The sequence below is a fragment of the Dendrobates tinctorius genome, unplaced genomic scaffold, assembly GCF_039654945.1.
Source record: "Dendrobates tinctorius isolate UK_male_01 unplaced genomic scaffold, ASM3965494v1 ptg000292l, whole genome shotgun sequence".
Lineage (NCBI taxonomy): Eukaryota > Metazoa > Chordata > Amphibia > Anura > Dendrobatidae > Dendrobates > Dendrobates tinctorius.
The window spans coordinates 4,441,703-4,469,047 of NW_027361959.1; the positions used below are offsets into that span (position 1 = coordinate 4,441,703).

General features: G+C 44.6%; 1 protein-coding gene across 4 annotated transcripts in view; it reads left to right on the top strand.

The window, feature by feature from the left end:
- SEC24C (SEC24 homolog C, COPII coat complex component) overlaps nt 1-18,037 on the top strand; it is a 110,808-nt gene extending 92,771 nt beyond the window's left edge. For all 4 annotated transcript variants that reach the window (XM_073560042.1, XM_073560043.1, XM_073560044.1 and 1 more), the window contains 4 exons: nt 3,675-3,854; nt 8,827-9,018; nt 14,090-14,179; nt 16,313-18,037. In XM_073560042.1, coding sequence (XP_073416143.1) covers nt 3,675-3,854; nt 8,827-9,018; nt 14,090-14,179; nt 16,313-16,453 — 603 coding nt within the window. In that variant the 3' untranslated portion in view covers nt 16,454-18,037. The remainder of the gene's footprint in view (nt 1-3,674; nt 3,855-8,826; nt 9,019-14,089; nt 14,180-16,312) is intronic.
- Nucleotides 18,038-27,345: the final 9,308 nt, after the last annotated feature.

Here is a 27,345-nt window from a genome sequence, read left to right on the forward strand (position 1 = left end):
GATGCCCTGGTTCAGGACTGGACCCAGTTCCAGCTTCTGTACATTTTTCCACCCCTCCCCCTGATCTCCAGAGTCCTGAGGAAGATCAAACAAGAGGGTGTTCCCACCATTCTGATCGCTCCAGACTGGCCCAGGCGTACATGGTACGCCGACGTCGTGCAACTCACAGCAGACGCTCCCTAGCGTCTCCCCACACGTCCCGACCTCCTGTCACAAGGCCCGTTCTTCCACCAGAGCTCAGGGGCTCTCAATTTGACGGCGTGGTCATTGAGACCTGGGTTTTGACCCAAGCAGGTTTTTCACCGGACGTTGTTAAAACCATGATCAGGGCTCGAAAGCAAACTTCAGCCAGGATTTACTATCGTACCTGGAAGGTTTTCTTCACATGGTGCGACTCTCGTGGGCAGATTCCACTTCCCTATTCTCTTCCAAAGGTCCTCGGGTTCCTTCAGTCAGGCCTGGACGCCGGGCTATCCCTGGGCTCGCTGAAGAGCCAGGTGTCAGCGCTTTCAGTGCTCTTTCAGAGGCGTATTGCTAACAAGCCGCAAGTGAAGACTTTTCTCCAAGGGGTTTCCCGATTGGTTCCCCCCTACAAACGTCCGTTGGAGACGTGGGACCTCAACCTTGTCTTGACAGCACAACAGTCACCTCCTTTTGAACCCCTTAGGGTGGTCTCACTCCGCTTTCTATCACAGAAAGTGGTTTTCCTGGTGGCAATCACCTCGCTACGCAGGGTGTCTGAACTTTCAGCTCTTTCCTGCAGGCAACCCTTCCTGGTTTTTCATCAGGACAAGGTGGTTCTCCGTACAGTACCATCCTTCCTTCCGAAGGTCGTGTCCAGCTTCCACCTCAATGAGGAAATATCACTAACGTCTCTTTGCCCGGCTCCCGTTCATAGGGTAGAGAAGGCTCTGCATACGCTTGACCTTGTCAGGGCATTGCGTATTTACGTGTCTAGGACTGCTCCCTTCCGGAAGTCTGATTCACTTTTCCTTCTTCCAGAAGGCGTTCGCAAGGGCCTACCGGCTTCCAAAGCCACCCTTGCTAGGTGGATCAAGTCCACCATTCAAGAGGCTTACCGCTTCAACAATTCTCCCCTTCCGGCCGGTATCATGGCACACTCTACGCGGGCGGTAGGAGCCTCTTGGGCCATTCGGCATCAAGCCTCAGCACATCAAGTGTGTAAGGCAGCCACTTGGACTAGCCTGCACACATTTACAAAACACTACAGAGTGCATACCCAGTCCTCAGCGGATGCAAGCCTGGGTAGACGGGTCCTGCAGGCGGCAGTACCCCAAGTCTAGGGGACTGTCAGCACAATATTCGTCCACTGCTTCCCACCCAGGGACTGCTTTAGGACGTCCCACGGTTCTGTGTCCCCCAATAAGGTGACAGAGTAAAGGAGATTTTTGTGTATTCACCGTAAAATCTCTTTCTCTTAGCCTTTAATTGGGGGACACAGCTCCCACCCTGTTGCCCTTGCGGGCAGTTGTTACGGTTGGGTTCTCATATTGTTGTTTGAGCCTGTTTATAGTAGCCTTTTTTTACAGGCATGGTTATGTTTCTGGTATATTCCTCCTAATGCTTTTGCACAAAACTGGAGAAGGCTGACGCCGTCCAGGGGTGTATACTGCAGAGGAGGAGCCAAAGTTAATCTTTTTCAGATTATGCATAGTGTCGCCTCCTAGTGGACAGCAGCATAACACCCACGGTTCTGTGTCCCCCAATTAAAGGCTAAGAGAAAGAGATTTTACGGTGAATACACAAAAATCTCCTTTTTTGTTTCTGATTCGCTGTATATTCATGTCACTATTATTCAGTATACTGTGAAGTCCTAGACTCAGTAGCGTAGCTACCGGGGGGGGCAGAGGGGGCGATACAGATGCATTTTGCGGCAGAGCAGGGATAATCAATCTCCCTCTTCTGCCGTCCGGCCGCTATGGGCCCCTGAGCAGGTGCAGGGGGGGCCTGGTGCCAGCAGTGGGCCCCCCCGCCCGTCATCGCAGGGTCAGCGGTGTCGGCTACATGCCGACACAGCTGGCCGCATTGATGACAGAAGGAGCGAGCGCTCCTTCTCTCGTCATCCCCCTGTCAGCGTCTGACGTCTCCAACACTGACAGGGCGCGATGACGTCAGTACCCGGTGCCTGCAGTCGGAGATGAGCGGGATCAGCTCAGGAACCAGGAGGAAGAGAGGTGACTATTTAGTTTATGGGGGAGTGGTGCATTATCCTACAGAGGATGGCTATGGGGGTGCATATGCGTAGGTTAGCTATGGGGGTGCATATTCAGAGGATGGCTATGGGGTGTGCATATACAGAGGGTGGCTATGGGGGGTGCGTAATACTACAGAGGGTGGCTATGGGGGGTGCGTAATACTACAGAGGGTGGCTACGGGGGGTGCGTAATACTACAGAGGGTGGCTACGGGGGGTGCGTAATACTACAGAGGGTGGCTACGGGGGGTGCGTAATACTACAGTATAGTTTAAAAAAAAAAAAAAAAGCATTATTACGTTCTAGGGGACAAAATGTGGGCACTGTTTTCTAGGGCACTTGCACCCGGCCTTAGTATTTTCTAGAGGGTTGCTTTAAAATTTAGAGGTCACACAGGGCCACACAGCAGGTGCATTAATAGGGTCACATACGACAGCAGCGGATCAGCATTGGGGCATCAGCAGGATGAGGAGTTTGTGCAGGTTGGGGATAGTCCCGTTTTGGACAGTGCTGAAAATGTGAGAAGTGAAACATGTCTTTGTTGTATTCTCTGTAGCCGAGTCTTGGCTGGAGAAGTTGTCATGTCGGTCTAGGCCAGATGGAAAAGATGTGAAAAGTGAACGGTTCCTTCAGAAAGAACGTCAGCGGTAGGTCATTATTTGTAGCTGTGCTGTGATCTCTTATACAGTATGTTCTGTAGGACAGGTATCTTCCACTGACCATATGGCGGTAATATCAATGTTGGTCTTTTATGTAGCAATTATTTTCAGTAACAGCGCGGTCATCTGCTGAGGTTCTCCACTATTAAGGTGCGTCACCCAGTTATAATCAAGGTTACCTGGTTAGGGGCCCACTCAGAAGTTTTGCACCCCCCTGAACCAAAACCCTAGCTACGCCTCTACCTAGACTATATTGCTATAGGTTCAATTGTATGGACGCACCATGCAGCCTGCCATCTTGAGGTAGCAGAGCCGAGTGTGAGGTCACATCCGGCTGTGCTTGACTTTTCTGCAGCAAATACGCTGCAACGTTTTTTCACTACCCATTTAAGTCAATGGGGGAAAAACGCTGCAAAAATGCTAAAAGTGACATTTGCTATGTCAAAAATACGCTGCAAAGCACAAAGTCCTAATCACAAAAAAAAAGTGTGTATGACCTTTCTGAAATCTCATAGGCTTTGCTGGTACTATAAAAAGCAGCTGAAAATTGTCATAAAAAAGCAGCAAAAATTTCCAGTGTGAACGTACCCTTCTCATGCAAGATTAAGTGACTCTGTAGTTAAATGGTGAAAAAATGAAGAGGCGCATGGCTGTGATTTCAAGCCGCAGTATGACTGTGGTGTGTGAACACAGCCTAAAGATTTCGTTTTCTGCTTTTATTTTTTTTTGTGTTTCCCATGTTTTACAGAATGTAGACAAAATTCAAAACTTTTTTGTCTTTTCTCTTTTTTTTTTTGTCAGCTGATTCTCCCAGAATGCATGAAACTGCTTCCTGTCTATCTGAACTGTGTGCTCAAAAGTGATGTGTTGCAGCCTGGTCCTGATGTGACCATTGATGACCGGGCTTATATCCGCCAGCTTGTTTCTTCCATGGATGTTTCAGATTCCAATGTCTTTTTCTACCCAAGACTTTTGCCTTTTGTAAGTGCTTTTCTTGTTTGCAAATGGGATGTAAAATTCCTCCAAATATTTGGTGCACAGAGGTATAAAGTGAAATTGGATCCCAGCATCATATATACAGGCTTTGGTAGGGGGATGTGAAATGTGATTTTTACTTTAACCCCTTCCTGACATGAGACGTACTATCCCGTCCACGGTACCCGGGCCCGTATGACCGGGGACGGGATAGTACGTCTACCGCGATCAGCGGCGCCCACGTGGTGAGCGCCGCTGATCGCGGCCGGGTGTCAGCTGATTATCACAGCTGACACCCGGCACAATGTGTCAGGGGCGGTCACGGACCGCCCCCGACACGTTAACCCCTTGCACACCGCGATCAAACATGATCGCGGTGTACCGGGGGTTAAAGGGAAGCATCGGCAGGGAGGGGGCTCCCTCCGTGCTTCCCTGAGCCCCCCACGGCAGCGCAATGTGCAGCGCTGCTGCGGGGGGCTCCTTTCCTCCAGGCCCCCGAATCCAAGATGGCGACGGGGGCCTGGGGAAGCTGGCTTCCTCAGTGCCTGCAAAGCGCAGGCATGAGGAAGCCTTGTGCACTGCCTGTGACAGATTGCTGATCTGTCACAGTGATCTGTGATGTGACAGATCAGCGATCTGTCACAGGACAGTGATGTCCCACCTGGGACTATGTAATAAAGTAAAAAAAAAAATAAAAAAAAGTGTAAAAATAAATTAAAAAAAATCGCCAAATAAATTAGTAAAAAAAAAAAAAAAATATTCCCCAATAAATTCATTTTTTGAAAATAATAAAAAAAAACAAAACAAAAGTACACATATTAGGTATCGCCGCGTCCGTAACGACCTGCCCTATAAAACTGTCCCAATAGTTAACCCCTTTAGCGAACCCCTTAAAAAACAAAAATAAAAAACGAAGCAAAAAATAATGATTTATTATCATACCGCCAAACAAAAAGTGCAATAACGCGCGATCAAAAAGACGCATATAAATATCCATGGTACCGCTGAAAACGTCATCTTGTCCCGCAAAAAACAAGCCGCCATACAGCATCATCAGTGAAAAAATAAAAAAGTTATAACTCGCAGAATAAAGCGATGCAAAAATAATTATTTTTTATATAAAATAGTTTTCGTTGCATAAAACCGACAAAAACATAAAAAAAGACCTAAATGAGGTATCGCTGTAACCGTACTGACCCGAAGAATAAAACCGCTTTATCAATTTTACCGCACGCGGAACGGTGTAAACGCACCCCCCCCAAAAGAAATTCATGAAACGCTGGTTTTTGTTCATTCTGCGTCACAAAAATCGGAATAAAAAGCGATCAAAAAATTTCACGTGCCCGAAAATGGTACCAATAAAAACTCGTCCCGCAAAAAATAAGACCTCACATGACTCGGTGGGTCAAAATACGGAAAAATTATAGCTCTCAATATGTGGTGATGCAAAAACTATTTTTACAATAAAAAGCGTCTTTTAGCATGCGACAGCCGCCAAACATAAAAACCGCCATAAATAGTAAATCAAACCCCCCATTATCACCCCCTTAGTTAGGGAAAAATAATAAAATAAAAAAAATGTATTTATTTCCATTTTTCCATTAGGGTTAGGGCTAGGGTTAGGGCTAGGGGTGTGTTGGGGTAGGGTTAGGGCTAGGGTTAGGGCTAGGGTTAGGGCTAGGGTTAGGGCTAGGGTTAGGGCTAGGGTTAGGGCTAGGGTTAGGGGCGTGTTGGGGTTCGGGTTGGAGTTAGAATTGGGGGTTTCCACTGTTTGGGCACATCAGGGGCTCTCCAAATGCAACATGGCGTCTGATCTCAATTCCAGCCAATTCTGAGTTGAAAAAGTCAAATGGTGCTCCTTCCCTTCCAAGCTCTGCTATGCGCCCAAACAGTGTTTTACCCCCACATGTAGGGTATCAGCCTACTCAGGACAAATTGCAAAACAATTTTTGGGGTCCAATTTCTCCTGTTACCCTTAGGAAAATAAAAAAATTGGGGGCAAAAATATCATTTTTGTGGAAAAAAATGATTTTTTTATTTTCACGTCCGAGCGTTATAAACTTCTGTGAAGCACTTGGGGGTTCAAAGTGCTCACCACACATCTAGAAAAGTTCCGTGGGGGGTCTAGTGTCCAAAATGGGGTCACTTGTGGGGAGTTTCAATAGTTTAGGTACATCAGGGGCTCTCCAAACGCACATGACACCCGCAGACCATTCCATCAAAGTCTGCATTCCAAAACGTCACTGCTTCCCTTCCAAGCCCCGACGTGTGTCCATACAGTAGTTTTCTCCCACATATGGGAAATCAGCGTACTCAGGACAAATTGGACAACAACTTTTGGGGTCCAATTTCTCCTGGTACCCTTGGGAAAATAAAAAAATGGTGACTAAAAGATCATGTTTGTGGAAAAAATACGAATTTTTTATTTTCACGCCCGGGCGTTGTAAACTTCTGTGAAGCACTGGGGGGGTCAAAGTGCTCACCACACATCTAGATAAGTTCCTTGGGGGGTCTAGTTTACAAAATGGTGTCATTTGTGGGGGGTTTCCACTGTTTAGGTACATTAGGGGCTCTCCAAAGGCAACATGACACCCGCAGACCATTCCATCAAAGTCTGCATTCCAAAACGTCACTACTTCCCTTCCGAGCCCCGACGTGTGCCCATACAGTAGTTTTCTCCCACATATGGGGTATTGATACTCAGGACAAATTAGACAACAACTTTTGGGGTCCAATTTCTCCTGGTACCCTTGGGAAAATAAAAAAATGGTGACTAAAAGATCATGTTTGTGGAAAAAATACGAATTTTTTATTTTCACGCCCGGGCGTTGTAAACTTCTGTGAAGCACTGGGGGGGTCAAAGTGCTCACCACACATCTAGATAAGTTCCTTGGGGGGTCTAGTTTACAAAATGGTGTCATTTGTGGGGGGTTTCCACTGTTTAGGTACATTAGGGGCTCTCCAAAGGCAACATGACACCCGCAGACCATTCCATCAAAGTCTGCATTCCAAAACGTCACTACTTCCCTTCCGAGCCCCGACGTGTGCCCATACAGGACTTTTCTCCCACATATGGGGTATCAGCATACTCAGGACAAATTGGACAACAACTTTTGGGGTCCAATTTCTCCTGGTACCCTTGGGAAAATAAAAAAATGGTGACTAAAAGATCATGTTTGTGGAAAAAATACGAATTTTTTATTTTCACGCCCGGGCGTTGTAAACTTCTGTGAAGCACTGGGGGGGTCAAAGTGCTCACCACACATCTAGATAAGTTCCTTAGGGGGTCTAGTTTCCAAAATGGTGTCATTTGTTGGGGGTTTCCACTGTTTTGGTACATCAGGGGTTTTCCAAACGCGACATGGTGTCCGATCTCAATTCCAGCCAAAAACGTCAAGTGGCGCTGCTTCCCTTCCGAGCTCTGCCTTGTGCCCAAATAGTGGTTTACCCCCACATGTGGGGTATCAGCGTACTCAGGACAAATTGCACAATAACTTTTAGGGTCCTGTTACCCTTGGGAAAATAAAAATTGGGGTGAAAAGATCATTTTTGTGGAAAAAATATGATTTTTTAATTGTACCGCTGTACGTTATAAACTTCTGTAAAGCCCTTGTGGGTTCAAAGTTCTCACCACATATCTAGATAAGTTCCTTGGGGGGTCTAGTTTCCAAAATGGGGTCACTTGTAGGGGGTTTCCACTGTTTAGGTACATCAGGGACTCTCCAAACGTGACATGGCGTCCAATCTGAATTCCAGCCAATTTTGCATTGAAAAAGTCAAACTGCGCTCCTTCCATTCTGAGCTCTGCCATGCGCCGAAACAGTCGTTCCCCCCCACATATCAGGTATCTGCGTACTCAGGACAAATTGCACAATAACTTTTGCAGTTCAATTTCTCCTGTTACCCTTGGTAAAATAAAAAAAATTGAACCTGAAGTATTTTTTTTATGAAAAAAAGTTAGATGTTCATTTTTTTTTAAATATTCAAAAAATTTCATGTGATGCACCTAAAGGGTTAATAAACTTCTTGAATGTGGTTTTGAGCACCTTAAGGGGTGCAGTTTTTAGAATGGTGTCACTTTTGGGTATTTTCTATCATATAGACCCCTCAAAGTGGCTTCAAATGTGATGTGGTCCTAAAAATAAAATGGTGTTGTAAAAATGAGAAATCGCTGGTCAACTTTTAACCCTTATAACTTCCTAACAAAAAAAAATTTTGGTTCCAAAATTGTGCTGATGTAAAGTAATCATGTGGGAAATGTTAGTTATCAAGTTTTTTGTGTGCCGTGTGATTTAAGGGCATAAAAATTCAAAGTTGGAAAATTGCGAAATGTTCAAAATTTTTGCCAAATTTCCGTTTTTCTCACAAATAAACGCAAGTTATTTGAATGAAATTTTACCACTAACATGAAGTACAATATGTCACGAGAAAACAATGTCAGAATCACCGGGATCCATGGAAGCGTTCGAGAGTTATGACCTCATAAAGGTACAGTGGTCAGAATTGTAAAAATTGGCCCGGTCATGAACGTGCAAACCACCCTTGGGGGTGAAGGGGTTAACAGAGACTCATGCCATCCTCTTTAATGACTTCCAATAGGCATTTAAATGGTATTACATTAAAGGGCCAGCAGCCATCAAAATGCCGCTGCATGCCTGAGTTTTCCCACCCGTTTTAGATCAAAGGATGAAGATACCTTTTATCATGCAGCGTCATGTCATCGTTCTGAGAGGCAAAACGTGTATATTTTCAGTATTGCCCAGATAGGCCTGGCCATCAGGTTGTTGGTGCCGAGAAATATCGTTTAATGTTCCCAATGTGCTCCTGTGAGCAGGAGTCACTAACTCTGTGTATCTGTAATCTTTGTTGTAGCCTTGACTGCAGCTGATTATTCCTGATGTAAACCAGGAAAAAGGGATTGTAATGTATTTATATGGACCTGAACAGATGTATAATTATATTTCTCCTCTTCTTCCAGTCCAAAGTAGACCCTGCCAGCGAATCTCTGCCTGTGGCTATCCGAACCTCAGAAGAACGACTCTCCAAGGGCGACATTTATTTGCTTGAGAATGGCTTGAATTTATTTATATGGATTGGTGCAAATGTGCAGCAGGCCCTTCTCCAAAACCTCTTTGGCGTTTCTTCTTTTAGCCAGATAGACTGTAGTTTGGTAAGTTGCAGAAATTGTGTGTGTCAAGAAATGGGCTACACCATTGTGTGCTAAAAATACCAACACAGAAGGGAGAGGTCAGAGATTGATATTTTGCTCTCTACAATACACTTGATTAACTGGACTCTCTACCCATTATAAGAATCACAAGACCGGAGTTCAGTAAAGTCCAAGGAAGCGGTCCAACACGCTTCTCAATATGAAAATTGGATAAAATACCACTGCATCGCAACCTCCACCTGTTAGGCAGAAAGCACATCATCCAGACTCCTTCCTCTTTGTCAAACCTCTAGTATCTGTGTCCCATTCCATGGTGTTTTTTTTTCTTTTGTGTAGCTGACACAATCAGTATCGCAAGCGATCCCTACCAACACTTCAGGATCTAGGATTGTGTCGAAGGTAGCAGGACAGATTTGTGTATTTTGTTTGTTTTTTTGAGGGGGGAGGGTGGGGGTTTATACTTTATTTTTTGTGTGTAATCAGAAAAAAATCTTTAAAGGATGTAAACACTCTGGCAGCGCTGCTCTATGATCGGTTGTATTTTAATGGAAACTCGTGCCAGTGATGTTGGCTAGAATCGCTGGTGGATGGAGAATTAACCCCTTAATGTCCAATGACGGTCACAGTCTGTCATCAGACATATCCCCTGCTTTGATGAGGGCTCCGGCGCTGAGCCCGCATCAAAGCCGGGACATGTCAGCTGTTATGAACAGCTGACATGTGCCCGCAATAGGCGCGAGCGGAATCGCCGTCCACCCGCGCCTATTAACTAGTTAAATCCCACTGTCAAAGCTGACAGCGGGTATTTAAATAGCATTTCCGGCCGCCGACCCCCGTCATGTGATCCGGGGTCGGCGTCATGTTGCGTGGACAACCAGAGGTCTCTATGAGACCTCTATGGTTGTTCCAGGCATATGGCTTTCAGCGCCACCCGGTGGACGGTGCTGAAAGCACAGGAGTAAATTTGCTACATATGGGCGATCTGCGCATTGCCCATATGTAGCAGAGCCGATCGGGTTGCGCATACTTCTAGCTTCCTATGGAGGATATTGAAGCATGTCAAAAGTAAAAAAAAAAAACAAAAAAAAAACCTAAGTTCAAATCACCCCCCTTTCGCCCCAATCAAAATAACACAGTAAAAAAAAATCCCACATACACATTAGGTATCGCCGTGTTCAGAATCGCCCGATCTATCAATAAAAAAAAAGCATTAAACAGTTTAGCGAGAAAAAAAATTCAAAACGCCAGAATTACGTTTTTTTGGTCGCCAAGACACTGCATTAAAATGCAAAAACGGGCGATAAAAAGAACGTATCTGCACAAAAGTAGTATCATTAAAGTCATCAGCCCGGCACGGAAAAAATAAGCCCTCACCCGACCCCAGATCATGAAAAATGGAGACGCTACGGGTCTCGGAAAATTGCGCCAATTTTTTATTTATTTATTTATTTATTTTTTTTAATCAAGTTTTGGAATTTTTTTTCACCACTTAGATAAAAGAGGACATAGACATGTTTGGTGTCTATGAACTCGTAATGACCTGGAGAATCATAATGGCAGGTCAGATTTAGCATCTAGTGAACCTAGCAAAAAAGCCAAGCAAAAAAACAAGTGTGGGATTGCACTTTTTTTGCAATTTCACCGCACTTGGAATTTTTTTCCTGTTTTCGAGTACACGACATGGTAAAACCAATGGTGTCATTTAAAAGTACAACTGGTCCCACAAAAAATAAGCCCTCACATGGCCATATAGACGGAAAAATAAAAAAGTTATGGCTCTGGAAAGAAGGGGAGCGAAAAACGAATGCGAAAAATCGAAAAAAGCTCCGGTCTTTAAGGGGTTAATGCCATCAGATGGGAAACACTGATCCCTGAAGCATAATGAAGATTGAGGATTTTGAAGATTTTAGTTTCAATTTTCTTCATTTAAGTCAATGGCTCAGTCAGAAACATCTGAATTCAGTTTTTCAAGTAGTCAGACTGAAGCCCCCAACACAGGCCAAAACAGGCAGCCAAACATAAGGTGAATTAAGTTTTTATAGAGGCTTTTGTAACTTGTTCAACAAAGAACTTGTGGCAGAAAGAGATGAGCTGTGACTTAATGGAGTTTCTCATTATTTTTACATTCATCGCCAGAGGTGATAAATAGGATTGCTGGAGATCCAACTGCTGGAAACCATGGCCATACAAGACCGATCTGCTTAATAATAAAGACACTGACACAAGTAATAGTGGATGAAAAGTGGCCGTGAGTTTATTTTGGGTTAATATAAATAAATAACCAATTCAGTAATAAATAATTCCATATTAATACCCAATATTATTATACCAAAGGAACAATCCGCCCCTTAGCGGGCGATTTTCCCTCAAATAAACCTCACGACATTTAATTTAAATGGGGAGGGAGGGGAATCTTCTTTTCTTCATAGAAAACGCTGAGTGAGGAAAAAACTGCCCACACAGGGCTTTATATATTAACCACAAAACCGCTAAAAAGAGATCACCAATCAAATAACTTCTTAAAATGAATCCACCAATCAAAACCCGTAGAAACGGCACCAAACAAGTCATTTTAAACCCGACCAAGCCAGTTTAATTACCTCAGATAAAATTAACCTTGTCATTTTAATAACCTTTTACTGAGGAGAAAAACACCATAAAACAAATAATCTTTGTCCTAAAGTACGGCCTGTATGTCCATGGGGAACCCCCCTTTATGCTGAGGCTTTATTACGTGGGGAGGGGCTGACATTCTGCGAGTTATCAGTGTGAATGGACCGATGTGTCTTAGAAGTGACCATTGCTCCTTTCACTTAAATGGTAATGTGGATCACTGTTGAGCTGTTCATCACATAGAAGTGAATGGAGCCGTGATCAGGCTTGCACACGACCTCCTCATTCATACAGGAATCTTTAGATGCCCATTTTTGGGATCTTTGAGAGTCACTGCTGTAAGACCCTTGCAGTTATATATTTATCACCTATTCTGTGGATCGATGATAAATGTATTTAGTGTGTAATTCTCTTTAACGATGCACCATATTGCAGCAAAACATCCTCCTTCCCTCAGCCAGGACATTAAACATGGGTCGTGGCTGGGTTTTCCAGCAAGACAATGCCAAGGCAACAAAGGAGTGGCTGAAAAAGAAGCCCATTAAGGTCATGGAGTGGCCTAGCCAGTCTCCAGACTGTAATCCCATAGAAAACTTATGGAGGGAGTTGAAGCTCTGAGTTGCCAAGCGACAGACTCAAAATCTTAATGATTTAGAGATGATCTGCAAAGACGAGTGGACCAAAATTCCTCCCGACATGTGTGCAAACCTCTTCATCAACTACAAAAATCATGTGACTGCTGTGCTTGCCAACAAGGGTTTTGCCACCAAACATAAAGTCTTGTTTGCCAGAGGGATCAAATACTTATTACTCACTGCACAATGCAAATACATTTATATAATTTATACAATGTGATTTTTCTGGATTTTATTTTTGATATTCTCTCTCTCAATGTTAAAATTAACCGACCCTTAAAATTATAGACTGTTCATGTCTTTGTCAGTGGGCAAACTTACCAAATCAGCAAGGGATCAAATGCTTACTTCCCCCACTGTATAAATAATTGTATGAATTTACAGCATAAAGAGTCTAATAAATTTGCCCCAATGTGTTTTCAGCACTTTCATAGGAGTATGGTTAACTACACACCATAAAATAATGAATTTACAAGCAGCACAACATAGCAGAAAGATGCACAAGAAGTGCTTCTGTATGTGAAGATAAAAAAAATCAGTGTGTGTATGTTATACAATACAATGTGTGTAAAAAGTTGAGATTTTCATTTTAGTATTTTTCCTATACACTGACTTTTTTTTGTAACCTTTTCCATAGACACATACTATGGTGGCAGAGTTGTCTGTCTCCATATGAGGCAGATTGGTGGTGATGCCTTCTGTCAGACCCCCATCAGCTATTATTTGCTCCTCTGAAAGATGGATGTAAACATTAAAAGGAGCTGAATAGCGCAGATATGCTCAGTGTGTAACGACCACTGCTGAGAGCTGCATCTTGCAGAGTAGCACAGCTGATGTCTCTTTTTTTTTTTTTTTTTTTTTTTTTCCTTTTACGACCGATGACATACAGGTATTTCATGGGTCTCCTCCCCTCTTTGATGCAGACTCTGACGTTGAGCCCACATCTTTTCAGGTTTGACAGCTGTCATGTGTCCATAGCAGCCATGGGTGGAATCGGGATCCACCTGCTTCTGTTAACATGTTAAACGCTGCTATCAAGACAGCGGCATTTGACATGCCATGGGCTGGAAGTGTCACTTACTCCACCCATTAGTGCCTCTGTCACACGATTGCAGGTTGCCAATAAGTTGGCATATAAAAGTTCAAATACCTCCCTTTCTCCCCATTCAAAATAAAACAATAAAAAAATACACATTTGGTATCTCTGCTTTTGTTTTTGAGTCGCCGTCTCTGAATATATAAAAACAATCCGATCGGTAAACTGTAACAAGAAAGAAAAACACTAAAATTTGTGTTTTTTGGTCACAAAGCACTTAACCACTTAAACCACTTCACCCTTCAATAAAAAAGGACCTATACATGTTTGGTATCTGCGTACTCGCACTGACCTGGAGAACTATAATGGCAGGTCAGGTTTAGTGGACAGTTTAAAAAAAAAATGGGGAATTGCACTATTTTTTTTGCAATTTTGCCACACTTGGAGTTTTTTTTTCCCCTTTTTACAGTATACAATATGGTAAAATCGATGATGGTGTTCAAAAGTACAACTTGTCCCTCAAAAAACAAGCACTCACATAGCTATGTTGACGGGAAAAATAAAAAAAAGTTCTGGCTCCGGGAAGAAGGGAAGCAAAAATGGAAAATCCCAAGGTGGTGAAGCAGTTACATCTGACTGGCGCTAATACTATCTGATCAGTGGGGTTGTTGGGTTTTCAGACCACTACCAGTCTGATATTCATGACTTATTTTAAGGCAAGCCCTTTAAAGTCTAGTTATAATTATGACATACATAAAATCATTTTCTCTGATTTCTATGTCTGCAGAGTTCTCTACCAGTCCTGGATAATCCTGTCTCAAATAAAATGCATGCAATTGTCACCATGTTCAGAGCACAGAGACCGCGATACATGAAGGTGAGAAAACAACTACTTTATTTTCAGGGAAGGTGCTATAAAAGAATTCAACAATTGAAAAAATATTAAGTATTTATGTTTAAATTTGTTTTGTTTTTAATTAAGTAAAATATCAAAAATTTAAAAAGTTTTGATATTTTCCACTTTTAAACACTAGGGGGAGCAGCTGCTGAAATTTTCCATGAAAAGCTAGTGTACATCTAGCTCACATTACGACTGCAGTAAATGTGGGTGGGGTCTGCTCACGTGTGTGACGTCGCCCCTCTCCTCCCCTTCTGGATATTTCAAAAAGATCGGAGAGGATGAAGTGTAGGATCACAGTGAGGAGCCATTTTGTTGGTGACTGCAAAGTGATACTTAGATGTGGGCGTTGACCAGAAATGGACGGAGCAGGGCAACACATTAAACCACTGATCCCGTAGAAATGGACTGCGTGGGATCAAGCTTTACACAACTGCTCCCATAAAAGTTTACAGAGCGGGGTAACACATTACACCCCTGCTCCCATAAAAGTGGACGTAGCTGGGTCACGCCTTACACCCCTGCTCCCATAGAAGTGGACAAAAAGCTGGGTCACGCAGTACACCACTGCTCCCATAGAAGTGGATGGAACTGTATTTTTATTTTTCTTGGGAGGGGAAGGAATTGTGTGACCCTGCTCCGTCCACTTCAATGGGAACAGTGGTGTATTGTGTGACACCGCTCTATCCACCACTGCGCCTTTAGCCGTGGGCAGAGCAGGGTTGCGCAGTGCATCACTGCTCCCATGGAAGTAAACGGAGTTGGGTCATGTCTTACAACACTGCTCCCATATAAGTGGGCAAGCAGGGTCACGCATTATACCATTGCTCCCACAGAAGTGGATGGAGAGGAGTCACACAGTACACCACTGTTCCCATAGAAGTTGACATTACTGAATTTTGTTTTGGAAGGGTAGAGATTGAATGTGTCCCCCGCTCTGTCCACATCAATGGGAGCAGTGGTGTATTGTGTGACACCACTCAGTCTACTGCTAAAGGAGCAATGGTGAAATGTGTGACCCCGCTCAGTCCACTACAGTTAATTGCGTCCCCAAAAAACTATTCAGCGCGATTATGGAAGAGCATATTTAATAACTTTGCAGTCATTACAAAGTAATTTTTGTCCTATTCAATACCCTAGTTTCCCCATAGTCCTCCATATAGTACAATGGACCCCACATAGTGTTACACAGTATAATGGCCCCACATAGAATAGATAAATATCTAATAAGCTTGCACCGTGCATGTGGCACTTCGGGATGTTTAGCCTTGTTTTACCTAATACATATTTGGAAAATAAGAGCAACCCCCCCCCCATTTTTCATAACCAGCAAAGGTAAAGTAGACCACCGCTGTAAGCTGATATTATCAGGCTGTGAAGGTTCGTGGTTATTTGTCCCTTCCCAGCCTAAAAATACCAGCCCACAGACGCCCCAGAGGTGAAGCATTAGATTAGAGCTTCCTATTCTGGCTCTTTCTCCAGCTTTTCCCCATTTCTCTGGAACTGTGGCAGTCAGGGTAATGGTAGTTGGGGTTGATGACAGCAGTGATTTGTCAGACATACCCATTATTATCCTAGTAATGAAAAAAAACACAGAAAAATAAATTTTATTTGAAAACACTACCTGACACTTTTCCTGGTTCATCAATTTATTTCTGGCGAAATAAAAAGCCATACAGCTCCGCTGTAGTCCAGGGAATCTGCCACAGTCCAGAAATGGATACAAGTAAAACATAAAGAGAGAAATAAAGACAAGACACTGTCCCTCGTTCACCAACTTATTAGAAAACAAAAAGTTGTTCCCACTCTGGTCTGATGCAGCCCATGCCGTTCCCACGAAGACCCACAAAGTCGACGTCCGAAGGCTATGGCGCCTCATTCAGAGAATGAAGCTGTGCTGTGCTCTGCATGACCTGGCGTCTGTGATGAGCGGTGACGCCAGTAAACAATGCGCCCCATATAGTGTCCCATACATGATAATGGTCCCACATAATGTATTAAAAAATAATTGATATAGAATAAAAATTGTGGCACCTTCCCTTTAAACCTCCCCCTCGCGTCTGACCACATTTAATCATGGTAACATGTATTTTTCCCTATTTCCTTTTCCAGTTGCTGATCATCAAGCAGGATGACAAGCTTGAGATGTTTTTCAAACACCTGTTGGTAGAAGACAAGAACATAAATGGAGGAGCTTCCTATGTAGATTTCCTGTGTCACATGCACAAGGAGATCCGCCAGCTTCTCAGCTAGAGCTTGAGGACAGTGTGGCTCCCATTTGTACTGACATTGGAGAAGTGACACTAACCACCTTGGTCTTTTTACTATGCTACAACAAACAGGACACCAGATAACCGATGTACTCTCATTCTGATTGACCACCTGCTCTTGTCTTTATTTTAAATGACTTCCTTTACAGCCCTCCCTGCCTTTCACCAAATTTAATAAAAAAAACCCATAAGTTGGAATTGTTTACTGTAGAAAAAGGTCTTGAATGAGATCCGATAACTATTTTCAGACATAATAAACAATGATACAAAGCTCTGTCTATAAAACCATTTATATTGAGGATTATAATTAAGGGAACGTCCATGTCATCATCTACTACTAATATAGGAAGGTGATTTTTGGAAGTAGCTTTTGGAGTCGTCACATCATAGGAGCAAACTATCAAATTCATTAGACTTGAGTGGAAAGGAAGGATCTGATGCTATGAATGGACTGGTCTTATGCGATATTTTCTTAAGCCTAAGTATGAAGAATTTATGATTGGAGAAGTCCCGTTAATGTGTGTTCCTTTTCCCAAGTCCATAAATTGAGAAACTTCACAAACCAGATTGTTAAAATGTTTTTTTAAAGGTTGTATCATGGCCACACAGTTTAAAGAAGCAAATCTATTGCCAATCACCATATAAATATTCCCTGTACTTATGTGGAGCTGGCGCCTAATATCCATGCATTACTTCTGTTTGCTCATTACCTTGATGGAAGATCTGTATGAAGCTATTGAATGAGGCTAACGAGAACAATCCTAAATGAATAATGAAATCCAAACGTCTAATTTTGTATACAGAGAATGTCTAACATAATTATGGCCCAATGATCGGAGCAGAAAGTCCACTTGCAATGTACACAAATCTTCTGCTAAACTCATGCAGGCTCTCAGGAAAAGATGGCCGTATATTATGGATATCCGCACTGAGAATGTTCCTGAACCTGCATGTTATGCTACTGAGATATCAAGAATATTTGTATTTCTTTTGCATTTTCTGTTTAAGGCTTTAAAGTTGGGGAATAAAAGATTGGGTATATTATGTATTTTGTTTTTAGCTAAAATTGCATCTGTGGCAAAGAATTGCTGGGCAGCCTTGGTGAAAATTGATGAAAGCTGACAGACAACTGCATCATCCTACATGTTCTTAAGGGGAAGGCTCTGAGCTGTCCGATGCCTTCAGAATTCAGCATTCCATGCCCCTGTGCCATCTTTGCTGCCAGCTGTCCTGCATGTGTCATTTTGTTGAGAAGGGACAATGATCTCTGAGAACAGCCATGTTCAGATGAAGAGCCTTCTTCAAAGGACTCATCTGTTCCTTATGAAGTCCCAGAAGTTTATTTATGGTAGATGATTGTCAGTATTTTCCCTCTTATAACAAGCATCAAAAACCAACTAGATCACCCAGAAAAAAACAAGGTCTTGGCTGCCTTTGGTACCAGTGCTTAGTATTGCTGTGTTGATTGCAAAATGGAAACCATATAAATTATATATTAATTTTTTTTCTTGTTTGTTTTGCCATTGTATCTAAATTTGTAAAGAAAATAAATCCTTTTTTTTTTTTAGTTTGAATTGCTTGGATAATGGCTTAAAGGGGTTGTCCCAAGATTTAAATCTTGTCAAAAAAAGTATTATTTACAAATACTTTGCTGTTTAAAAAAAAAAGCTTGCCTCCATAGCACACCATCCATAGCCTTTGTGTTGGTGGCCCTGGAGCTGACTTGACTGGTCTCATTGCTCAGGATGACTGCCCTCCACGCTGGTATGTGGAGCTGGTCTCATTGCTCAGGATGACTGCCCTCCATGCTGGTATGTGGAGCTAATTTTCTTTTCATGGACCTATGCTCTTATTCACTGAATCACTGTGATGGAGTAGTGCATGCTCTGCTACATGACAATCAGGGACAGACTTTGAGGCTGAGTCCAGATGTAATTTTTGGCCCTGCGGATTTTTCCGCGCAGAATGGAAGAAATCCGCAGGTCAAATGACCTGCATTTTTCCTGCGGATTTCTTCCATTTTTCATGCGGTTTTCTTGCGGTTTTCCACTACGGTTTCCCCCTGCGGATTTGGTGACAGGGGGAGATGGAAAACCGCACAAAAGTAACATGCTGCGGATTTTGTACCGCAGAAAAACTGCGCGGAAAAATCCGCAGCGTCTGCACAGCGTTTTTTTTTTTCATTGATTTTAAGGCTACTGTACATCACAATGCGGGTATGCAACGTTTCTGCGCGGTAAAATCCGCTGCGGATCCGCTGCAAATCTGCATCGTGTGCACACAGCCTGAAACGTCTGTGAATCAGAAGTGTGTCCTGTGTACCATGCTACATCACAGTAAAGTACCGTTTATGACAATGATGCAGCAGTGCATTATTTGTGCCCTTCTGCATCACACTGAGCGACTGATGCAGTAATGCATCATTAATGCCTCCTACATGTAAGCAATGAAGAAGGGAAGGACCATTGTGTGATACGCTGACAAATCAGTGCATCATTCATGCCCTATTACATCACAGCAAGGGTTGAGAGCTAGTGTGACAAAGGAGTATTGTATTTTTTGGTGGAGGGGTAAATATATATATATATATATATATGTGTGTAGAGGGCCTTAAGTCTTTATATACTTAACATTAAAACTAGAAGGAACCGTCATAGATTTATAGAAATCACAGGATGAATAAACATGTCAAAGGGAACCTGTCATCAGTTTTGGCCGATATAAGTTACGGCCATCACCTTTCAGGGCTGATATACAGCATTCTATAAAGCTATATATCTGCCCCCAACCCATCCTGTAAGAGAAGAAAAATAACTTTTATTATACTCACCTGTGGGGCGGTCTAGTCCAAGGGGTGTCGCTGGTCCTGGTCCGCCGCCTCCCATCTTCATGCGATGCCGTCCTTCTTGCTTCATGTGGATGACGCGTCTTTGAGTTATCCACACAGTCTCCTCGGCATCGCCCTTCTGCGCAGGTGTACTTCTGTGCCCTGTTGAGGGCAAAGTACTGCAGTGTGCAGGCGCTTGGCCTCTCTGACCTTTCCCGGCACATGCGCACTGCAGTACTTTGTGCTGCCCTCAACAGGGCAGAGAAGTACGCCTGCGCAGGAGTGTGACACAAAGCAAGCAGGACGACGGCATTGCACGATGATGGGAGGTGCAGGACTAGAAAGCGAGACACCCCTCAGACCACCCGCAGGAGAGTATAATCAGTTATTTTTCTACTCGTACAGGTCGGGTTGATGGCCAATATACAGCATTATAGAATGCTGTATTTCTCTAGTCACCTCCCACGACAGCCACCTTGGAGGTTGTCTCCCCGCCCTAACAGGGGACAGGAACACAGAGGTTAAATAACCCTCCCCTTCCTGCTACCTCAGTGTTTTTCCTGTCCCCTATCGGGGCATGAAGAGGTCACAAGGGGCTGCCGTGGTCAGCGAGCGGAGCTCCTAGGTACTTGCAGAGCTGGGCAGCCGAGGTCGGGGGGTTCGCCTCTCCTCCATGCGCTGCTCCCGTCTCCACCGCTGGTGTGACTCGGGACGTCGGCCGCACCTCCCGCGCCCTTCGGGGTAAAGCGGTACGGTGCCTGCCGGGGTCCTGCACAGCTCCCCGGCTTCCTCCTTCCTCCCAGCGACACATTGGTGCCAGGGCGCGCGTGTCAGAGGGGGCGGGCAGTCGACCGGAAGTGGCAGTGACGCGCACTTCCGGTTTGCAGCCTCCGGCGTCCTGTACAGGGGGAAATGCGCGCTGGCACCCGGGGAGACCCGGGAAACGATCACAATGGCGGTGGGGGTCGAGCATATCCTCCCCAGGGAGGAGCACCAGGAATGAACGCCTCAATCACCCTTAAAAGGGTGCAGCAGCTCCAGGTAAGCGCAGAGTGTGTGCGCAGAATGGACGGTGAGAAGCCCTCGACTGCAGCATCTGCGGAGCCCACCGTTCCCTCTCCTACAGTGAGTAGCGGGGCCGGTCCCTTGCCTGTCAGACGACTGGTGGCACAGGTCTGAGTAAGCATTCTCTTCTCTTGCAGGAAGACAAAGCCTCTGCCCCTAAAACCCCCCGCAAGTGTGGTATATGTGGTGCCAGGTTTCCTTCTGATTACTGAAAGAAGTTATGCCAGCCTTGTAAGCAAAATATACTGCGTACCGAGCAACCCTCCCTATTTGACAGCATAAAGACTCTCATTAGACAGGAGGTTCAGACCTCCATAGCAGCCCAAATCCCGGCTCAGGGCCCTGCCCCAAAAAAGAGGAAAAGGGTGCCTATAGTAGCCAACTCAGACTCGGGAAAGGTCCGTTCCTCGGAGGCGGAGGAGATTTGGGAAGATGAGGGCTCCACGTCCACCTCCAGTCATGATACAAAAAAAATACTATTTCTCCATGGAGGAGTTAGTTTCCGTGGTAAGAAATACCATGGGATTGGAGGAGGAGGAGGTTAGGCTCTCAGTCCAGGATGAGATGTTTGGAGGGTTGAAACCCAGAGGTAGAAAGGGTTTCCCGGTTCATGAGGTTATGCAGGATTTAATAGCTCAGGTGTGGTCCTCCCCCGAGAAAGCACTTACGGTGCCTTCTGAGCTAAAAAATCGGTTCCCCCTAGAGGGAGATAGTTACATTTGGGAGATCCCTAAAATAGACGTCCAGGTGTCTAAAGTCACTAAGAAGACGTCCTTGCCCTTTGAGGATGCCTCCCAATTGAAGGATCCGATGGATCACAAAATAGAGAGCCATCTTAAAAAGTCCTGGGAAGCCTCTACGAACCTGCTCAAATCAAATATTGCATCCACCTGCGTAGCCAGATTGTTGTTTTTCTGGCTACGTACGTTGGAAGACCACCTGTCGGGGGGCAATCCAAGGGAGGAACTCTTAGACTCCCTGTCGATCCTCCAAAAGGCAACAGGCTGTTTAGCTGACGCTTCAGGAGAAACGGTACGGGTGGCAGCAAGGTCCCTAGTCCTCTCAAACTCGGCCAGGAGAGCCTTGTGGCTGAAGTCATGGGGAGGCAACATCACTTCCAAGACGAAACTTTTTGCGATCCCCTTCCAGGGACACCACGTGTTCGGGCTGGTCCTCGATGACATCCTTGAGAAGGCTTCTGACAAGAATAAGTCACTGCTGGAACTGAAACCCACCAAAAGGCTGTTTTTTCATCCCTCAAGGGAACAGACTTCTCAAAGGGCGTTCAGAGGGAAGGGCAAAACGGGTCGATGGAGCTACCCGAAAGGGGGTAAAGGAAGAAACATCCTTGTGACCCAACAGCAGCAGCTCCCGGAAAAGCAGTGACTCCCGGGTAGGGGGTCGACTCACACATTGTTTCACCCAGTGGCAGGCCACAACCTCGAACCAGTGGGTCCTGCACACTATTCAGTTTGGGCTAAAACTGGAGTTCGAGCACCCCCCCACATGCCCTAAGGATTACCCCAGCGCAATCCCCAAGTCTGCAAAAAGTTCTGTGGCTTCAGATAGAAGAACTTCAAAAATGGGAAGAAGGTGGACCCAGGTAACTATAGGCCGGTGAGTCTGACTTCTATACCAGGAAAGATCTTTGAACAAATTATTAAACAACATGTATGTCAATACCTGGATAAGAATGAAGTGATTAAACAGAGTCTGCATGGGTTTGTAACTAATAAGTCATGTCAGACTAACTTAATTTCCTTCTATGACGGTATCACTGATTGGGTGGATAAAGGAAATGCTGTAGATATAGTATATCTTGACTTCAGCAAAGCATTTGACAAAGTCTCTCATACAATCCTTATTGAAAAAATGATTAAGTATGGAATGGACAAGGCAACTGTTAGGTGGATTCATAACTGGCTTAGTGATCGGACCCAAAGAGTGGTCGTAAATGGCTGCACATCCAGTTGGAAGAATGTCTCAAGTGGGGTAACACAGGGCTCTGTCCTGGGCCCTGTATTGTTCAACATCTTTATCAACGATTTAGATGAAGGAATTGAGGGTAAACTGATTAAATTTGCTGATGACACAAAGCTAGGAGGGATAGCTAATACTAGAGAAGAGAGAGAGAGGATTCAAAAAGATTTAAATAAACTGGAGAAGTGGGCAGCAACTAACAGAATGGTTTTTAACAGGGAGAAATGCAAAGTACTACATCTGGGCAATAAAAATGGAAAAAGCATATATAGAATGGGAGGAATAGGGCTAAGTGACAGCACATGTGAAAAAGACTTGGGTATACTAATAGATCACAGACTGAATATGAGTCAACAGTGTGATGCAGCAGCAAAAAAGGCAAATGCAATTCTAGGATGTATTAACAGAAGCATACAGTCTAGATCACGTGAAGTCATTATTTCCCTCTACTCCTCTTTGGTCAGACCTCATCTGGAATATTGTGTCCAGTTTTGGGCACCACATTTTAAAAAAGACATCAACAAACTGGAGCAAGTTCAGAAAAGAGCGACCAGAATGGTGACCGGTCTGCAAACCCTGTCTTATGAGGAAAGGTTGCAGGATTTGGGAATGTTTAGTTTGCAAAAGAGAAGACTGAGAGGAGACTTAATAGCTGTCTACAAATATCTAAAGGGCTGTCACATTGTGGAAGGATCAACTTTATTCTCATTTGCACAAGGAGAGACTAGAAGCAATGGGATGAAACTGAATGGGAGGAGACACAGATTAGATATTAGAAAAAACTTTTTGACAGTTAGAGTGATCAATGAGTGGAACAGGCTGCCACGAGAAGTGGTGAGTTCTCCTTCAATGGAAGTCTTCAAACAGAGGCTGGACAGACATCTGACTGGGATGATTTAGCGAATCCTGCTTTGAGCAGGGGGTTGGACCAGATGGCCCAGGAGGTCCCTTCCAACTCTACGATTCTATGATTCTATGATTCTAACTGCTACGGGAACAAGTGGTCTCATATGTACCTCCACAAGAGGAGGGCAGGGGACATTATTCTCGCCTGTTCCTGATCAAGAAACCCTCAGGAAAGCACAGGCTCATTATAAATCTAAAACCCCAGAACCACTTCATCAAGTACCAAAGGTTCAAGATGGAGTCAGTAAGATCAGCGATTCCTCTTATTGGACGAGACTGGCAGATGGCGACAATAGACCTAAGGGATGCGTATTACCACGTACCCATTCATCCGGACCACCGGAAGTTTCTGAGGTTTGCGGTCACCCACAACCGAGGAATCAGCCACCTTCAGTTCAATGCCCTGCTGTTTGGGGTATCCCCAGCACCAAGGGTGTTCACGAAGATCATGAAAGAGGCAGTCATCTTCATTCGGCTTCAGGGGATATGCATTGTACCGTATCTGGACGATCTGCTGATCGTCGCCCCATCAATAGACCGGCTGAACCAGGACGTATCAAGAACCCTACAGATTCTCGACTCTAGGGTGGATACCAATCTCCAGAAGTCAGCCCTCTGTCCTTCCCCAAGGAAAAAATTCCTAGGGATTCTCTTGGATTCAGAGAAGAGGACGTCCTTTCTTCCCGAAGATCGTCAAAAAGACCTTCGGCAGAAAATAATCCGGTTCAGAGGCCAAAGGGCGCCGACGCTGAGGGACGCCATGTCCATCTGACAGCGTGCATTCAGGCTGTATCCTGGGCACAAGCTCACGCGAGTCCTCCAGTCGTATGTCCTGATAAATATGAAGAAATATCCAAACAACCTGTCAAAAAGGGTTCTACTTCCAGGACATGTAAAATCGACCCTCTGGTGGTGGCTGAGCTACCGAAACCTGAGGCAAGGAGTAAGCTGGGACCAGCTTCCTCTAAGAATACTATGCACCGATGCCAGCCTGAGGGGCTGGGGGGGCTGTAGTGAAGATTCATACTTCCAGGGGCAGTGGCCCCAGAACGTAAGGGCCGGATCTTCAAACCTAAGGGAGCTGACGGCAGTGGAAAAGTCACTGAAGGCCACAGCAGCCCTTGTCAAGAACCATCATGTTCGGATATACCCCGACAACGTGACCACGGTGGCATACCTCAAGCATCAAGGGGGCACAAGGTACGCCAGCCTAAAGAAAGTAGCAGCAAGGATCTTCCTCTGGGCGGAGAAGCACCTGTTATCCATTTCTGCGGTACACCTGAAGGGGTCGGAAAACATCCAGGCAGACTTCCTGAGCAGGAAGGACGTCCATCCATGAGAATGGTGTCTGAACCAAGAGGTGTTCCAGGCTCTAGCCTCAAGATGGGGGGATCCAGAAGTCGACCTGTTCGCGATTGCACAAAATACAAAGGCTGCGACCTACTTCTCCCTCAGTCGCACGTACGGAGCCAGGGGGACGGATGCATTTGCCCATCCATGGGTCTTCAGACTGGGCTACGCCTTTCCACCAATCCCGATGCTGGCAAAAACCCTACAAAAGAGGGCAGACGGAGTCAAGACGATTCTGCTGGCTCCGATGTGGCCAGGACGAAGCTGGTACAGCGCTCTGTTGGACATGGCCCAAGAAGGTCCCTTGCTATTACCCCAGAAGACCGACCTCCTTTTTCAGGCTCCATTGCTGCACCCGGACCCAGCCAAGCTATCCCTAGCAGCCTGGTTATTGAGGCCAACATTTTGAAGGCCAAAGGGTTGTCAGATGAGGTAATCCGGACCTTTCAAAAGAGTAGAAAGCCGATAACGAATGCAATTTACTGCAAAATATGGAAAAGATTTTCCTCCTGGGGCCTCCCAAGGGTCCCTGACCCCACCCATCCAAATATTGCCCAAATACTAGACTTCCTACAGAAAAGGTTTGATCTAGGGCTTACTCCGAGTATGTTAAAGATACAGGTATCTGCTCTAAGTGCCTTTTTTTACCAAGACCTATCCAAACACCGCTGGGTCAAGCGGTTCATGATAGCAGCAGGCAGGATTTGCCCTTCGCTCCCTAGCCAGGTTCCCCCCTGTGATCTTAATTTAGTGCTTAATAGCCTAACACAGGCCTCGTTTGAGCCCCTGTCAGAAGTTCCATTAAAAATGCTCACACTCAAAACAGTGTTTCTTGTGGCGATCAAATCTGCTAGACGGGTGGGGAGCTACAGGCCCTTTCAGTATAGGAACCTTATCTCCTACTCAATTCAGACAGTATAGGACTACGCCTAGACCCCTCCTTTATGCCCAAGGTGGTGTCAGACTTTCATAGAAGCCAGGATATCGCGTTGCCCTCATTTTGCCCAAATCCTTCTAACCCGAAGGAAGCGAAATTTCATACCCTGGATGTCCGCAGGGTAGTTCTCCGTTACCTCGAAGCAACCAAGGATTGGAGAATCAATCAGAACCTGTTCCTTCAGTATTCAGGAAGAAGTAAAGGGAAGAAGGCGGCAAAGAACACGATAGCGTGCTGGATCAAGCAGTCCATCTCTCTGGCATATTCTGCAAGACATCTCTCTCCTCCAGAGTCGTTAAAGGCCCACTCCACTCGATCAGTCGGCACGTCCTGGGCAGCAAGGGGAAATATGTCTCCGGAGCAGATATGCAGAGCAGCCACCTGATCCTCTGTGCACACATTTACGTTCGGCAGACGCGTCTTGAAAGCCGTAGTCCCGCCCTAAAAAATTAACGTTGGCATGACTCCAAGGTGGCTGTTGTGGAAGGTGACTAGAGAAAATAGAATTAGACTTACCGGTAATTCGGTTTCTAGGAACCTTCCACGACAGCACTAATTTCCCTCCCTATATGATATATTTACCTGATGATTCCTGCTCTACTGGCGGTAACTATTCATGCTAGTATGTTCAGAAAAAAAACACTACACTGAGGTAGCAGGAAGGGGAGGGTTATTTAACCTCTTTGTGTTCCTGTCCCCTATTAGGGCGGGGAGACAACCTCCAAGGTGGCTGTCATGGAAGGTTCCTAGAAACCGAATTACCGGTAAGTCTAATTCTATTATCAGCCCTGAAAGGTGATGGCCATAATGTACAGTACAGACCAAAAGTTTGGACACACCTTCTCATTCAAAGAGTTTTCATGACTATGAAAATTGTAGATTCACTCTGAAGGCATCAAAACTATGAATTAACACATGTGGTATTATATAATTAACAAAAAATTGTGAAACAACTGAAAATATGTCTTATATTCTAGGTTCTTCAAAGTAGCCACCTTTTGCTTTGATTACTGTTTTGCACACTCTTGGCATTCCCTTGATGAGCTTCAAGAGGTAGTCACCGGAAATGGTTTTCACTTCACAGGTGTGCCCTGTCAGGTTTAATAAGTGGGATTTCTTGCCTTATAAATGGGGTTGGGACCATCAGTTGTGTTGTGCAGAAGTCTGGTGGATACACAGCTGATAGTCCTACTGAATAAACTGTTAGCTGCTTTTTTCTTGCGATAATACAAATTCTAAGTAAAGAAAAACGAGTGGCCATCATTACTTTAAGAAATGAAGGTCAGTCAGTCCGAAAAATTGGGAAACCTTTGAAAGTGTCCCCAAGTGCAGTGGCAAAAACCATCAAGCGCTACAAAGAAACTTTTGGTCTGTATTGTATATCGGTCAAAACTGATGACAGGTTCCCTCTTAATCATGTGTAAATGATCACAAAATGAAACCACATTTTCAAAACCTCTCAATTTATTCAGTATTGAAATGAGTGCCACACGCAGAAATACACACACTTGCACTGATTGGCATGCTATCAATGAGTTTATTAACACCTAAATAAATCATGATTTCAAAGTTTTGTCTACTTTTTTCAATCATTTGCATAACCTTAACATGTCTATCCATCTTGTGCTTTCCTTTTTAAGACTTTCCCTTCTTAGTATTGAAATTTCAATGTTGAGTGTATACAGTATATCTGTATATGAAGTGTTTGTTCCTCCTTGTGGTCTATACCCTGTCGTCAGACTCTTGGCTACGGAGTTTAGCGCCAAAAGGTGTATAATAAAAAACCCAAACTGGCAAAACTTTAAAAAAC